The sequence below is a fragment of the Monopterus albus genome, unplaced genomic scaffold, assembly GCF_001952655.1.
Source record: "Monopterus albus unplaced genomic scaffold, M_albus_1.0 scaffold118.1, whole genome shotgun sequence".
Lineage (NCBI taxonomy): Eukaryota > Metazoa > Chordata > Actinopteri > Synbranchiformes > Synbranchidae > Monopterus > Monopterus albus.
This window is the reverse complement of record NW_018127998.1, coordinates 1199599-1213457: the sequence shown is the minus strand read 5'-3', so window position 1 is coordinate 1213457 and position 13859 is coordinate 1199599. Positions and strand designations below refer to the sequence as shown.

Genomic DNA, 13859 nt, shown 5'->3' with positions numbered 1-13859 from the left:
AATAAAGTGGCACTTAAAAATGTTTTATCTCATAGTCTCAGTTATTAAAAGGGAAAGAAAGCTGCACTTGAGTGATGCTCTGACAGATTTCTCTAAAGCCTAAATATCATCAATAGTTCACGCTGACATCTGCTATGAAGAATCAAAGTGTCTTTTAATTCAAACCTTTTCGTTTAATCGTAAAAGCTGCCTGTAGAGTCATGTCCTTAGTTCTATCAAAGGAAAGCAAAATCTATGTACAAATATATTTTTAGGCCCAAATTTAGAAAAATACCCTTAAAGTGTATAATTGTAATATATTTTCATATTTCATACTTAAGGCTGTTTGTTTCCTCTATTGTCCCTTGTTTCTTTTGTGTACATCCTATTTCACATGATGTATGAGTGTGTGTGTCTGACAAGCATTCCCATGTTTTTTTTTTTGTCTGTGTGCACGTGCACATGTGCCCGAGTAGCGGGGTCTGTGACTGAGTAGCTGTGAAGTGGGGGACGGGGGAAAAAAAATAGGTCACCCCTTAAAACAAAAAGCTTGCAGTCAACACTGCAACCGTCTGCTGAATTTTCATTGGCAGACCTGTCTCCATGGTAACAGGCTAACCTTGAGGCAGTAGTCACATGGGCGAGCGAGTCTTCTGCTGTCTTGGAGAATATGGTGTGCGCTGTTTGACATCCGTGATCGCAGTGTCACCCGCTCGGCGTGGAGCTATCACACACAAAAAAAAACACTGTCCAAAACAAACGTGCAGGAGAAGGAGACAGTGTAGGCGTAAAGATGATACAACATTCACAGGTTATGTGATGTGTTAATCTCACTCTGTGGAGTATTAATGACTGAATAAATACATGAATGACACTGTCAGCTTCATTGAAGGCTCACAACAGTGAGCAGATAGATGAGAAGCACTGAGCATAAAAACACAAACTGGCTGTGGAATCATATCGTTACCAATCAGTGTCTCGTAGCAGGTGTCATGAGGCATGTTTATCTTAAATAGTGTGAACACAAGAGAGAGGGTGGACATTGTGGCTGCTCCATTTGTAACTCTGAAATAACATTATTATCATGATCTTACATGTGTATAACTAAGCAATGACACACTGCATTCTGCACCAGATCATTCAGTGAAACCACAAGAACATTTCTATTTCTTAAAAACTGCCTACATCACATTTTACCTTGTGCAGTGGCAGTGATTCAGGTGAGTCTGTGTACATTCCTCTGTACTGTGATTTCTCAAAGGATCATACCATAAATCAGACTGAGGGAAGCTAAATGTGAGCTACACTGACCCCTTCAGGCTTTAAAGTGTATCAAAGAGGGGTCCGAGAGGCCTGTGCATGAACCCTGAGAGTCAGAGAAGCACAGAAAACTTCAGAAGTGAACATGTGACCATCCGTGACCTCGCACCGAAAATAAGATTCACTCACTTATTGATCAGTTTGGACATAATTAACGTCATTTTCCTGTGAAAGAGGCAGTGAAAACTGGAAGATATTTATTTGTACCCTAAATTTACGATTTAAAATAAACCAAGTGGCCTTTTTCATTTACAGTAAATGTGTAAAGCTGTAAGTCAGATTTTCCTCAAAATGAAAATAACTTCTGTTTGTAATATATGTGTGCTTAATATATATCTTTTTGTATGTTAAAACTCGTGATGCTACAGTGACTCCCTCTTTACACTGCTGATTGGACAGGACTGGATGTTGTGACAGATGTTTGCTAGAAACCACTGTACACATGACCAAAACTCTTACTGGGTTAAGATGTGCAACCCAATTTAGGAAATTACCAGTATGAAACTAGCTATTACTTACTGAGAACTGGATGTACAAACAGCTGGTGCAACCCGATCCAGGATAACACAGTTCAAAATTTAATATTGTTAAAATATTTATGAACTCCCTTGTGGCTGAGCTATTGTTTAAGAGTCCAAATTTTATGTGTAGTACACAAAAAGTGAATATAACAGTATTTATGCTGGTGTACACCTGAAGAGGAGGATGAACAATGACGAATGTAGTGCGTGCATCAGTGATGTTATCTAGAATTAATACTTTTGCATTTGATTCACTAACAGGAAGACTAATTGGTACATTGAATATTGATTTTAGTTTGCAATTAAACTTAATTACATGAGTTAATGTTATTTTTTATGGTTACAGGCAATAATTTGATCTATCTGATATATGTATTGTTTAGTGTTGCCACGCCTCTCTCATCATCTCCTCAGCGATCAGCGTCACCACGAACTGATCACTAGGAACCATGGACAATCCCTTACACCTGCTGGCAACTGAACTTATACCTTCACTAGGTGAACCCCAGTGCAAAGTCTATTACAGAACAGCGTGTCTGTTCCCAGAGACTGAGCCTTCTTCCATGCTTCACTAAAAGTCTACCCCATTGGAATTGTCTGTTCAGCTTTCCTATGCTGTTTTGTTAGTATTTTGCCTGAGTATTGTTTTATAAAATGCATGTCCTGCGCTTGTGTCTGAGGCTGAGCTCTGTCACTATGTTACAAATGTGCTGTAGTTACGGTGGTGATTGACAGTGCAAAGTTCAAATCTATAGTGACACAAGCATAAAATTAGAATCTGCTGAGACATGAAATGAAATCGATCAATGAGCAGAGATGTTTATTATCTTTTATTGGCTGCAAAGACTGTGGATATTTCCTGCATAAAGCTAAATTCATTCACCAAAAGCTGTGCACACTAAAGACTGTTAAGTTGAAAACATCTAGATGTATATGAGAGACTTAAAAGAGGGACAAAATGTTTGATACATGTTTCTGATTTTGCATTAGTAAATGCACTTACTGGCTGGCCGATATCAGGAATTACATGTGAGCAATCATCCTTTGAGGAGGCATAGACCACAGAGGGAACCCCAAGCTCTGGCATCAGCAGTGACACCAACATGATCTTATCCTCTTGAACCTCGTGATCCTGCTCAGCTACACGCATCACAGCAACGACTGTCAGTGTCTGCTTTATCATTATGAAAAGAATAATTAACAAGTGGAAAAGCAAGCAAAGAAATTAGCTGAAATTTCTCTTAGCGGAAAACCTGCTAATCAAACCTCTTTCAATCAATAACCACACAGATGAGCAGTAAAGCACATGAGTGATGAAGAGGAGAAAGCTCCTACTGCTGTCTTACTGAAGATTAATCTCGTTACTCTCCACCCACCAGCAGGACTCGCACTGCCATCATGGCAGCAGCGCCCATAGAGACGATGCTGTCCATTAGGATGACATGATCTTCACTGATGTCTTTGGGCAGATGCAGGTAATGCAACTGGCGGGGCCAGAAGGGAGACAGGTTACTATGGTTACAAAAGCAGGAAGAATAGTTACCACGGAGACACACATCATGTCAAAGAATAAAAACAAGAAAACAATCAAAACATTTTCATCTTTAGCTGATGTGATTTTTGAGACTCTGCCCAACATTGTATTGTCTCAGACATTCAGCACACACGAGCAGCTGTGAGGAAATCTGGTAGTAAAATTATTCCTGTTCTCAACCTCTGGTTGGCCTGAGTCAAGGTTGGTCTGGAGAAGGATATAGCCGACGTGGACGTCCTTATGGCCCTCAGGGTGGGCTCCGTGGTCTCCCCTGCCTGCAGAATCAACACACCGGTGATCTGTGGATACGAGGCAGCGGAAAAAGTGTGATGACAGAAACCCAGAGGACAAGACCTTGGAAAACTAAATCAACGCGTAGTCCTTTCTTTCTCAAAAAGAGATTTTTTTTAAAGAGATGTCTTTTTTTTACACTGACACCATACATCCATAGATGGGTGTAGGGAGTTCTGGTATGAACCTCACATATTTGTATTATAAAAACAACTCAACAGCTTAACCAACAAGTATGTAGCAAAAAAAAATTTAGAGGTTAAATAATATAAAAGATAACCTGTCATATAAACTATATACACACATACAGCCCTTTCAGCAAAGTCTAGGTTCAATAACAACTGAAATAAAAACAGTACGCATTTTTTTAATACTAAGCCATCTTTATTCTCCAACAAACAATCTAACTAAAACAATTTGATAAAGGATTGGGATTCAATCAGGGGGCTTAGACTTGGACTCAGATTTGATAAAATGCTTTTGAACTTTACCCCCACTGATGTGTTTTTTTAATATTTTGGACAACAGTAGAGCTCTGCTGCACAAAGAAATAAGCTTTAGCTACACAGGGAAGATTTGATAGTAAGATACATTCGGGGTGGATTAAGAAGGAGAGTGACGACATCTCCACTGACTCTATAAGGACCTTTTCTGTTTACAGTAATGGTGGATCACTGGAACACACTTACACTGACTTGGCTGCTATCCAACAAAGTAAGAAGCTGAAGTCAATAGCAATAATTATACTTATTATACATTTGAAATTAGCGACAACTGTCAAAACATGGTTCACAACCTTTCTTGAATCTTTCTCAAATACTGGGTCACTTTAATAATTAGGTACCTAACAACTTAAGTTAGCCAAGCTATCTACAGCAACAGAACACTGAATTAGATTTCTGCAAGGTCGTTTAAGTCATAATAATAGTAATTGCTGATAAATCTTCCCTGTTCGCTGCAGAAAACAATGGATCTTAATCAACTGTTTGGAACTATTTAGAACTACGCGAGTCATGTGACCTGCTGCCGTTTTTGACCCCTCAGTGTTGTATCATTTATGGGAAGGTTTTTTTTTTCAATGTAGGAGCAACAAAGGTTTGACATTTTAGCTTGAAGCAGTTATTGTAAAAAAAAAAAAAAAACAATCAGGAGTCTTATTTAGTCTTAGTCTGTCTGTTGCAGCTTTTGAACACATGGTGGCACCAGCCTCTAAGATACAACGTGTGTTTTGAATCCTGCTGGACTATCAGATCGCTACCGCCATATTCCCACCACCTTCCAGTGAAAACTGAGGAGACCAGTAAAGTTGGATTGTTGCTTTTTGTAGGAAAGTAATAAACCAGACCAGTAGTCTTCAAAGCAGAAAGGCAGTTTAGCTTTTATAAGATTAAAATTGAAGACTGTCACTTTAAGAAACATGTTTTCAAAGTCAAATCAAATTTTATTTGCAGGAGTCTCCTGCTTTCATAACACCTGTAAAACACATTCAGATTCACAGGATGTTGCTCATAAAACATTTCTGAAGATTTGAAAGAGTAGTTTGACAGTTTGGTGAAAGAAAAATGATCACTACTGCTCTCATGCCTGTGAATTATAATGATAAGTTGTTGTTTTATATACGATGTTGTCTGTATAGGTAGCAAACTTGCCATTTAAGCATGAAAGATATTTCTATTGTCTATACACTAGGGAAGTAATAGACAGGGGGGCTGTTTTTCTGCAAGATTGTAAGTACCAGGAATATTTTAGTTTGAGTTTGGTACCTTTACTTGAGTAAGAAAGGATCTAAATACTTCCTACACCACTGTCTGAACTGTGTTAATGTGGAACTTACTCCGGAACACTGTGGCTTAGACCCCTGGGATTAAGACTAGACTCTCACAACACAGCTTGTTTGGGGTCTCCTGCATTCCCCCTGGCAGGAATTAGAAACTGAATTAGTAACTCTGCTTGTTTCATATGTATATGCACACAAAATGAGGCAACCTGTAAGTGAAGGAGAGGACTAATTCATGTTTTGCAGAGTCAGCAGATTGTTCAGTATGTCACACTACTGGATCGATCCCACAGTTTATTTATATAGCCCTAAAAATTTACCTCAAGTGGCTCTACGATCTGTACAGTGTACAACATCTCCTTACACTCTCAGTCTGGCTAAAGAAAAACTCTAAAAACTCTTAATGGGGAAAAAGGAAGACATGTCAGCATAAAAGGACAAAACACTCATCCAGGGCAAATATGCAATAGAAGCAGACAGGAACATAGAGAAACACAATGAGAACAAGAAGTCCTGAGGTTTCTTAAGTAGCACTAACAGTACAAAAATACTCCATTACAAGTGAAAGGCCCACATTCAAAATTATAATGGTACTATTGAGACTGTTACTGTATAATTATCATAGATGTTATTGGATTATAACACATGAATGTGTAAACAGCATCTCAAGGTTGATGTTGGTTGAAATCATTTTAATTAAACTTGTGTTGCAGATGTATTTACATACAAAGTGTGATCAGCTTATAAAATGAGGATGCATTATTACACATTTAAATATTCGACAGTATTTAAATGAGTAAATAACAGTTCTACCTGTTAACTGTTTGCGTGTTAATGCAGCAATAATAATCCAGTAATATAATGATGAAACACCGACAGGGGTCATTCTAATGCACAGTAGACTAAGTACTTTGGCTTTTGAGACCAAACCTTGTTGCTTCTTAACATGCTGTGGAATTATGGGTAATGTAGTTTACAGTCATGTGCTGTTATGAGGCTGCTCTCTCTCAAAGGTAAATCATACATTCCTGGCCTTGAAGGAGGCATTTGCAAAAAAGAAAAGAAAAAGAATGCAACTCTGATATTTTGATATTTTTATTTGCTCTTTTTTCTAACATTAAAAAAGTTTCAGAGAGAGAGGCAGACAGTAAGAGTGGAGTAGTTAATTATTCACAGAATAGAGCAATAAATCGACAAAACAGATTGTCATGATGCTTTTTCATCACAGTTCATACTCAGCCCATGAAGATGATGTCTGTGTGTTGTACAGACAGTGAATGAAGAGCTGCCAACTTAAGCTGCCCTTTAAAAACATAATCCTGGATATCACTGCTCGCTGGATGCATCGATCCCACAGATCTTGTTCGCATTTGAGGCTTTTGATCATATATTCCATGGTTCCACATTGTCCACTTCTTCAAACAGGACAAAATCTGGCTATGATATATTTCCAAAAGAATCTGTGGATGACAGAAGAAAATCTGATAGCCTACTTTTAATATTTTTCTTAGCATTCAAAGCAAAAGTTAGACATTTTTGGAAATACGCTTATTCACTTTCTGGTGAACAGTTAGATAAGATTGATAGCATTCTTACATCTGCCCATTTATTATGAAGCTACTGTCTTTTTGCTGGTTAGCTTAGCTTAGCACAAATACTAGGAATGTGGTGAAACAGGTACCTAGTTATGTCCAAAGGTGAAAAGCATTGGCCTTCCAGCACCTCTAAAGCTCCCTGATTCATCGAGTGCTGAAGTCCTTGGGCATTTCTTCATATCTTTCTGAAAAAGGCAGCGTGTTCCTGAGGTTAAATTTTGCTTTTGTTGTTTGTTGTTGCTGTTTTATAGGAGGTTATGTGTATATTTCAACCTAAGCAGCTGCCAGGTAGCCAGCAGGCACAAAGTCACTGGTCCCAGCCAAGAAATGGTCCAGTACATAATGTCCATGAAACACCAAATGTTTTTATGCTTTGGTTTTTCTAAAACGTGAATAAAGGTAGAGTGTACCGCATTAAGTAGTGAGTTTTAGACTTATATCTGCTGTTTCCCTCTGTTTTCTTGTCTTTATGCTAACGTGAGCTAACCAGCTGCTGTCTCTAGCATCATATTTACCACACAAAAAAGAAAGTGCTATTGATCTTCTTGTTTAACTCTGACAGGAAGTGAATCAGCATTTTCCCCCAAAATGTCAAACTTTAAAGGAAAAATTTGATAATGGAGTGGTAAAAAAAACAACCCAAAACACACATCCTTACCTCTGCTGAGTAGCTGCAGGTTGCGTCCCTCCTCCTGCACCTGAAGCTGCAGCACCTGTTGCAGCAACTCCTGTCGAAGCGTCTCTTGCACTAATCCCATCCTCTCCAGTTTCTCCCTGTTCAGACGTAACAACGCACGGCCTGTAAGGTAAAAGCAGTGGGCTCAAAAGTCTTTTTCACTTTAAACTGTGATTTTCTAATCCACTTTCCATTCACACTGTATGGCTTCTGATGATCTTTGCAGTGTGACCTGTGATTGCATGGTGAGAGAACGCCTCCACGTAGGTCAGATAGTTGTGTGGGCAGTGCTTCTTCAACCATTTACAAACATCTTGTTGTGACCACATCACAACAGGACGGATCAGGCTGGGCTGCGTTGGGCTTGTGTGATACATCCCATAACTGTCACCAGAACGGTACTGCAGCGATATAGACAGACAGGAAGCCATACAGATACTGTGAGTACAGAGGACATGGACATGGATTATGAAAAGTTTGACATTTTAGGAAATATGCTCATGCTTATTCACTTTCTAGCTTGAATGATAAGACTGACACCACTATAGTGTCTGCACTATGATCATGAAGCAGCTGGCTTAGCATAAAAACCAGAGAACAGGAGGACACAGCTAGTTTAGCTTAGCTCTGTTCAAAGGTGACATGTGTATAAACAAGAAGTTGTGCAGGGCTATGTGTGGTACTGTTTTTTAGCTGGGGCAGTGTCTTGTTTACTGAGTACCCTATCTTGTGGTTTGACAAAATTTAGCACTTCTTACACTTTGTAGTAGCATGGGGCATATAAATATAAATATAATTGACATTTTCTTAGTGTTGTTTCTAGCACATCTCTAATGAACTGGCACAGTAACTGACATTTAACTCCTGAGAGCAACTATACCAACACTACTGGATATACAGGAGCACCGAACACAGCCTGCTGCAAAAAGCAAATAAGCATGTTTCCCAAAATGTCTACCTATTCCTGTTAAGCTGGTTCTTGTCCTGTTTGACCTTGTCAGCAGCTGTGGCATTGAACATCCCACACAGTGATGTTATCAGATTCCCAAACACACCAGTTTTGATTTTCCACCATACTTGTGTGATCACTGCTGCTCAGTCAGAAGACAGAGACAGGCTGAGTTTATAGACACACATAGAGGGACCTACTATACATGAGAAACTAACGGAAGCACAGAGGTGATGGTGACCACATGTGCATTCAGATCAAACACTGTGCATAGATGTGAACGTCTAACTTGTCTACATGGGCAAACTTGCAGCAGCAGCTCGTGCACGCTGTGATCAGGAGATTGAGACCTTTAATTATGAAGATGTCCAGAATGTAAAATGGTGGAAGACTAAACAGACGGTGTTTTTGATTAGTAACTCCAGCTCAGATGTTGGAGAGTCAGCGAGACAAAATGTGTGCTTAGTATATCAGTTTACTGATGACTCTGCGTGATAAAGAGGAACATCTAACCCAGAATATGTTCTGGTCAAGAAAGATATTTAATCTCACAACTGGTTAAACACCAGTGTGGCTGCTTGAATTGAATGACCAGTATAGACAGTGTCAGGTGGTCATACTGATTTCTAAACAACAATGAATTATCATTTCAGTTTCATTATAGGAGTCATTGCCATTATCTTTGGTCAAGTATGATCATATCACACAACATCAGCCCATGAACTTAATGTGCTGTTCACCATTTTCAGGTTATGTGGGTGCTCAGTACCTGCATAGTGTCTGTGCCTGGCTGCTGCAGCAGCTTCACTGTCCTGCCCCCTGCTGTTTTCTGTCCACAACCATCATGCCAGGTTAGGTTTCCACCTGTCTGCTGAATTAGCTGGTGCTTGAAGTCCTCAGGCAGAGCCCTGTACTCCACAGCCGGCCTGCAGAAACTGAAACTGGATGCCGCTGAGTGATACAAGCAGGCGATATAATGATTAGATAGCCATACCTACATAGCCTATAATCACTGACAATGTAAAAACAGCATGAGACATGCCCTGCCAAAAGCTCACTCCCTCTGTGTGACTTGAAAACAAGCCGGAGTTTAACCCACCTGGACACCCTGTTATTCAAAGATGATCTCATTATGAAGTATCTGCTTGTACCTGTTCTAAACTGAGATGGTATGTGGCACCCTTCACAGTCAAAGTCTGGACAAGCTCCTTGGTATTTCACAAAAGTCAGCATTTAGGTGCCACTAATACTCTGAGCAGAGCCTGGGGGTAAATGTCAGAGCTGTGAGACACTTCCTCATCATTACAGGGAGGCCTTGTAGACAGACATCCACGCCCACTCAACAGCAGGTGGCTTTCCAACATCCAGTAATTAAAGAAAGTGTGGAGGTACAGTAAACACCAGCTACTGGCACAGATTCTGTCAGAACGCCACAGGTCATTACCAAGTCATGTGTCAGACAGGGAGGATTTTCTTACTGAGTTTGAAGATATGTGTGCAGCTGTCTTTGTGTGTGCACACTAACATGCATTTTCAACGTCTTAAATTGACTAAGAGAATAAAAAAAGAAAGAGAGAAACTGTTGGGGGGTTTGGGGATTTGAATAAATCAAAGACTGTCTTTTGGTGTTTCTAGCTCTGTGCCTCTCTTTTACTGTCATCCCACACCTCCCACTGAGAGCGCAGCAAAGCATCATCAAGGCAAACCAGCAGCAGCATTAAATATTAATACAAATCTCTATGAGATTTTTGTTTCTTTGAGGTATAACTCTAAGTCTGTGAATGCAAGACCCCTCGTTCACAGTGTTATTACTCCCCCAGGCTGCTGCTGTAAACACAGATGTGCTGTTTCACTGATTAAATACGGTTAATTAAGACCACTTGTCAGACTGAGTTTTTTCTCTGGAATTTAAACTGCCAGCACCAGATAGGAAAACACTTTCATGAACCAGTACTGTGAAGAGTCTCTTGCAGTTGATATTTTAGTTAAAGCTCCTGTTTGTAGCACTGAAATAAGCATCATATACAGTAGGTCTTCACCAATCTTCACCTGGATTGTCTGATGTGTTCATAGACCCCAGTGCGCCCAGAGAAAAAGAAAGCTGCGTTAAAGTCAATAGCAGCTGTAAAGGCGAAGTCAAATTAAAAGTAACTTAAACTAAGTCAGTGCACAAGCCTACACGTCACACCATCAGACTGGTAAGGGCTTCTGGCAGCGCGCTGTCGGTTTCAGCAACAGGTCTCTGTCCATCAGCAGACCCCCCTGCACCCTCCTCTTGTTCCCTAAACCCACCATAATGTTCCTGTCGTGTCCTTGCACGCGTACATGCGCTGGATTCCACCGGTGCTGGGGAGGTTTAGCGTGTCAGCGGAGGTTTTAGCTGTACATGTAATGTTATGATCTCATGCTGTGCGTACTTTGTTACTCTGAAATGCGACCAAGCATACCTGGCAAACCGGCCTCGCAAGTGTGAGTTAAACTACCGAATTCATGGCAAGGCCTTAAGTAGAGCATGTTTGACGAACTTATCGAAGTATAACCAACAGAAAGCTACCTACCGTCCACAGCCATGGCGTTTCCGTGAGGTAGTGGATTTAGAGACAGTTTCTCATCATATCAGGTGACCGACACACAGGCTGCGCGTCCTGCGCCCACCTCTCCTCCGCTCCGCGCTGTGTTTACCGTCCAAAGTTTCACCGACGTCTGGCAGAAGGAATGACACTCCACATCCTCTCGGGTCCTATTGGTTTGACTGGGAAAATGCCTTAAAACCAGTTCACGTCGTTGTTTGCTGCTTGAGTCTGTGGGCTGAAGTTGTTGAGGACAGACAGGAATGTCTCTGAGCAGCTGGCTGACTGGTTCGGCTGGCTCAGACGGGCACTGACGCGCGCGATCTCGCGTGCGGGGTGTGTGTTTATGTGCAGTTTTTTTTATCTGTGTCGTGAGAATCAAACACACGGCTTTTTCTCAAGAGCCTGCATGAGCGCAGTGAGCTCAAAGTGCAGCCCCGGGCCCTGTAATTAACGCAGCCAGTGGAGACTGAAAAACAGCCGGATGAAAAGGCTTCTCATCACTGCAGCATCCAACGTAAGGAATTCCCCTTTGCCGTTTCTTAAAGAAAGGGAGCTCTGTGCGCGTCTGTGGGCAGTGGGCCCTCTCTGTGATGGACCCTCTATGTGGGGTTTGTCCAGGAGAGCTTCAGGCCATCAGGGCGAATATCAGAGAGCACAGTTTCTGCTCACACCTGCTCACAGAATCACTTTATTGAACATATCTGGTCATGTAAAGCAGAGCAGAGTAGAGTTTTACAATGTACAATTTGGATTATTTGGGGATTTTTTAAGGTCATGTCATGCCTTCCACTATGGCGCTTTGCTTACAGACTCTTACTGAATAGACAAAACAGGACTCAGTAACCCTCCTCTGGCAGATATATCAGCCTGCAGACTCCTTTTGTAGTCATCTGAAAGTCTTTGTATTTTTGATTTCATTTTGAATTAGTTTTTTTTGCCCATAGATTTTCAATTATGTTCAGGTCAGCGAACTGTGAGGGCCACTCCAAAAACTTCAGCTTGTGTTTTCCTAAAGTACAGTAGTTCATGTAGCATTGTAAGGTCTGCTGTGGATTGTTGTTCCGCTGTAGAAGCCAGCCTCCTGACTGACTGACTGCTATTTATATCCAGAATTTGCTGCTAATTAGTGTCATCCATTCTTCTCTTTGTCTGTGCAGTGTTTCCTTTGCCACTGGCTGCCACACAACCCCAAAGCAACAGACTGCAGAAGTGGCTGTGTCACTGACTTGGTAACGTATCCAAACATTTACACGTGACACCATGTCCTCAGTATTTCAGCTCTGATGTGCTTCTTATAATAACAATAAGCTAATGTCATGGGTGCATCCATACTGTCGCCCCTCTACTCAGCTAAGACAAAATATCCCACTAACACACTGGTCACACTGGTTGCCTTTAGAGTAATAATAAATATGCTATACCTAATGCACAATAGCCTACATGTAGCAACAACCAGCCTAGGACACCAACAGATGCAGGGCTAGGCCTGATACCAACAGTACCACAGTATATGCCACACTCTCTCTGTGGGTTTATTAAAATAAAAAGATGCCAGGACTGGATGCAAGGCGTGTGTCCCTGCTGCTTTGGATATTGCATCATGTGGTTGAAGTTTATTTGAAATGGCTCAACATTCAGTAACAACCTCTGCCAGATATTCTCCTACATCCTCCCACAATCAATGCCTGAAATCCTCTCAGCAATCATCCCATTCACCACTGCTGAATATGGGCCTCAGTGGCTTCATCCAGATTGTTTGAAACATTGGTCACGGCAGCCAGAACCTACACATGGGATTATAGACCCAGCTGACTAGTGGGCAGGGTCCGAGTGGCTATACTGTAGGTGTTTCTGAGGAAATGAAGGCTGGAGCACTGGGGCTCCTAATAAACTTTAAGTGTAGACACATTTGACCTGGTTCCAGCTCTAAAAGATGAAAGGGACTGCTTGGATTAATAGTTTCTACACAAGGACACGGCAAAGAGCCTCAAATGTTAATAGTGTACATTTGAGGTTTACACTGATCAAAGTGTCATATGTGCAATTAGGAAACGTGTTTCCCTGTACAGTGAAATTCTTACTTTGACGTCTGCATGAAGGCCACAAAATACAAATGAAATATAAAGTAGATAACACAAAATGTAAGGCACTTTAAGCAGCAAATGCAGAGATATAATAAAAATATAATAAGAGAATGTATGCTGGATGGGAGCAGCATGTGCAGTAGTCAACAGTCAATGTGCAATTATGCATGTGCAAACTGAGAATGTAAACAGTACAAGTCGACAGTACATGACGTATTTCCTGTTAATAAACTCATCAGCTGTTTAGGAGTCTGATGGCAGAGGGAAAGAAAGAATTTTTCAGTCTGGAGGTTCTGTGTTTCACACTTCTGATCCTCTGGCCAGAGGGCAAAGAAGTGAACAGTCCATGCTGGAGGTGGGTGGGATCTTTGAGGATGGAGGCAGCTTTCCTACACACCCTGCGGTGGTAAATGCTCTGCAGAGAGGGCAGTGGAGTCCTAGTGATCTTCTCCACAGTCTTTACCACTCTCTGCAGGCGCTTGCGGTTCATAGCAGTAGTGCTGCCATACCAGACAGTGATGCAGCTGGTCAAGATGCTCTTGACGATACAGCCGGTGAAG

General features: G+C 41.2%; 2 protein-coding genes across 4 annotated transcripts in view; one reads left to right on the top strand and one right to left on the bottom strand.

Annotated features, from left to right (window-relative positions):
* Nucleotides 1-6108: 6108 nt before the first annotated feature.
* samd10a (sterile alpha motif domain containing 10a) lies at nucleotides 6109-11659 on the bottom strand. Of its 2 annotated transcripts, none has more exons than XM_020611793.1 (5): nucleotides 11201-11659; nucleotides 9412-9593; nucleotides 7926-8094; nucleotides 7676-7816; nucleotides 6109-6882 (listed from the first exon to the last, which is right to left on the bottom strand). In XM_020611793.1, exons 1-5 carry the CDS (start codon nucleotides 11211-11213, stop codon nucleotides 6860-6862), a joined length of 528 nt encoding a protein of 175 aa, XP_020467449.1. In that variant the 5' UTR covers nucleotides 11214-11659; the 3' UTR covers nucleotides 6109-6859. The 2 variants fall into 2 exon arrangements, with proteins under 2 accessions (XP_020467449.1, XP_020467448.1); XM_020611792.1 differs by lacking the exon at nucleotides 6109-6882 and adding an exon at nucleotides 7122-7202.
* Nucleotides 11647-13859, top strand: part of emilin3a (elastin microfibril interfacer 3a) — an 11360-nt gene continuing 9147 nt past the window's right edge. For both annotated transcript variants that reach the window (XM_020611791.1, XM_020611789.1), the window contains exons 1-2: nucleotides 11647-11729; nucleotides 12373-12444. The gene's annotated coding sequence lies outside the window, so the exon portion shown is untranslated. The remainder of the gene's footprint in view (nucleotides 11730-12372; nucleotides 12445-13859) is intronic.

What these genes read in the sequence shown, in the direction of transcription:
- samd10a (XM_020611792.1), bottom strand. An exon ending in CTCTCACCATGCAATCACAG is followed by an intron (nt 7,817 to 7,925) that starts GTCACACTGCAA and finishes TTTACCTTACAG; the next exon opens with GCCGTGCGTTGTTACGTCTG. An exon ending in CCTGCAGCTACTCAGCAGAG is followed by an intron (nt 7,203 to 7,675) that starts GTAAGGATGTGT and finishes TGCCTTTTTCAG; the next exon opens with AAAGATATGAAGAAATGCCC.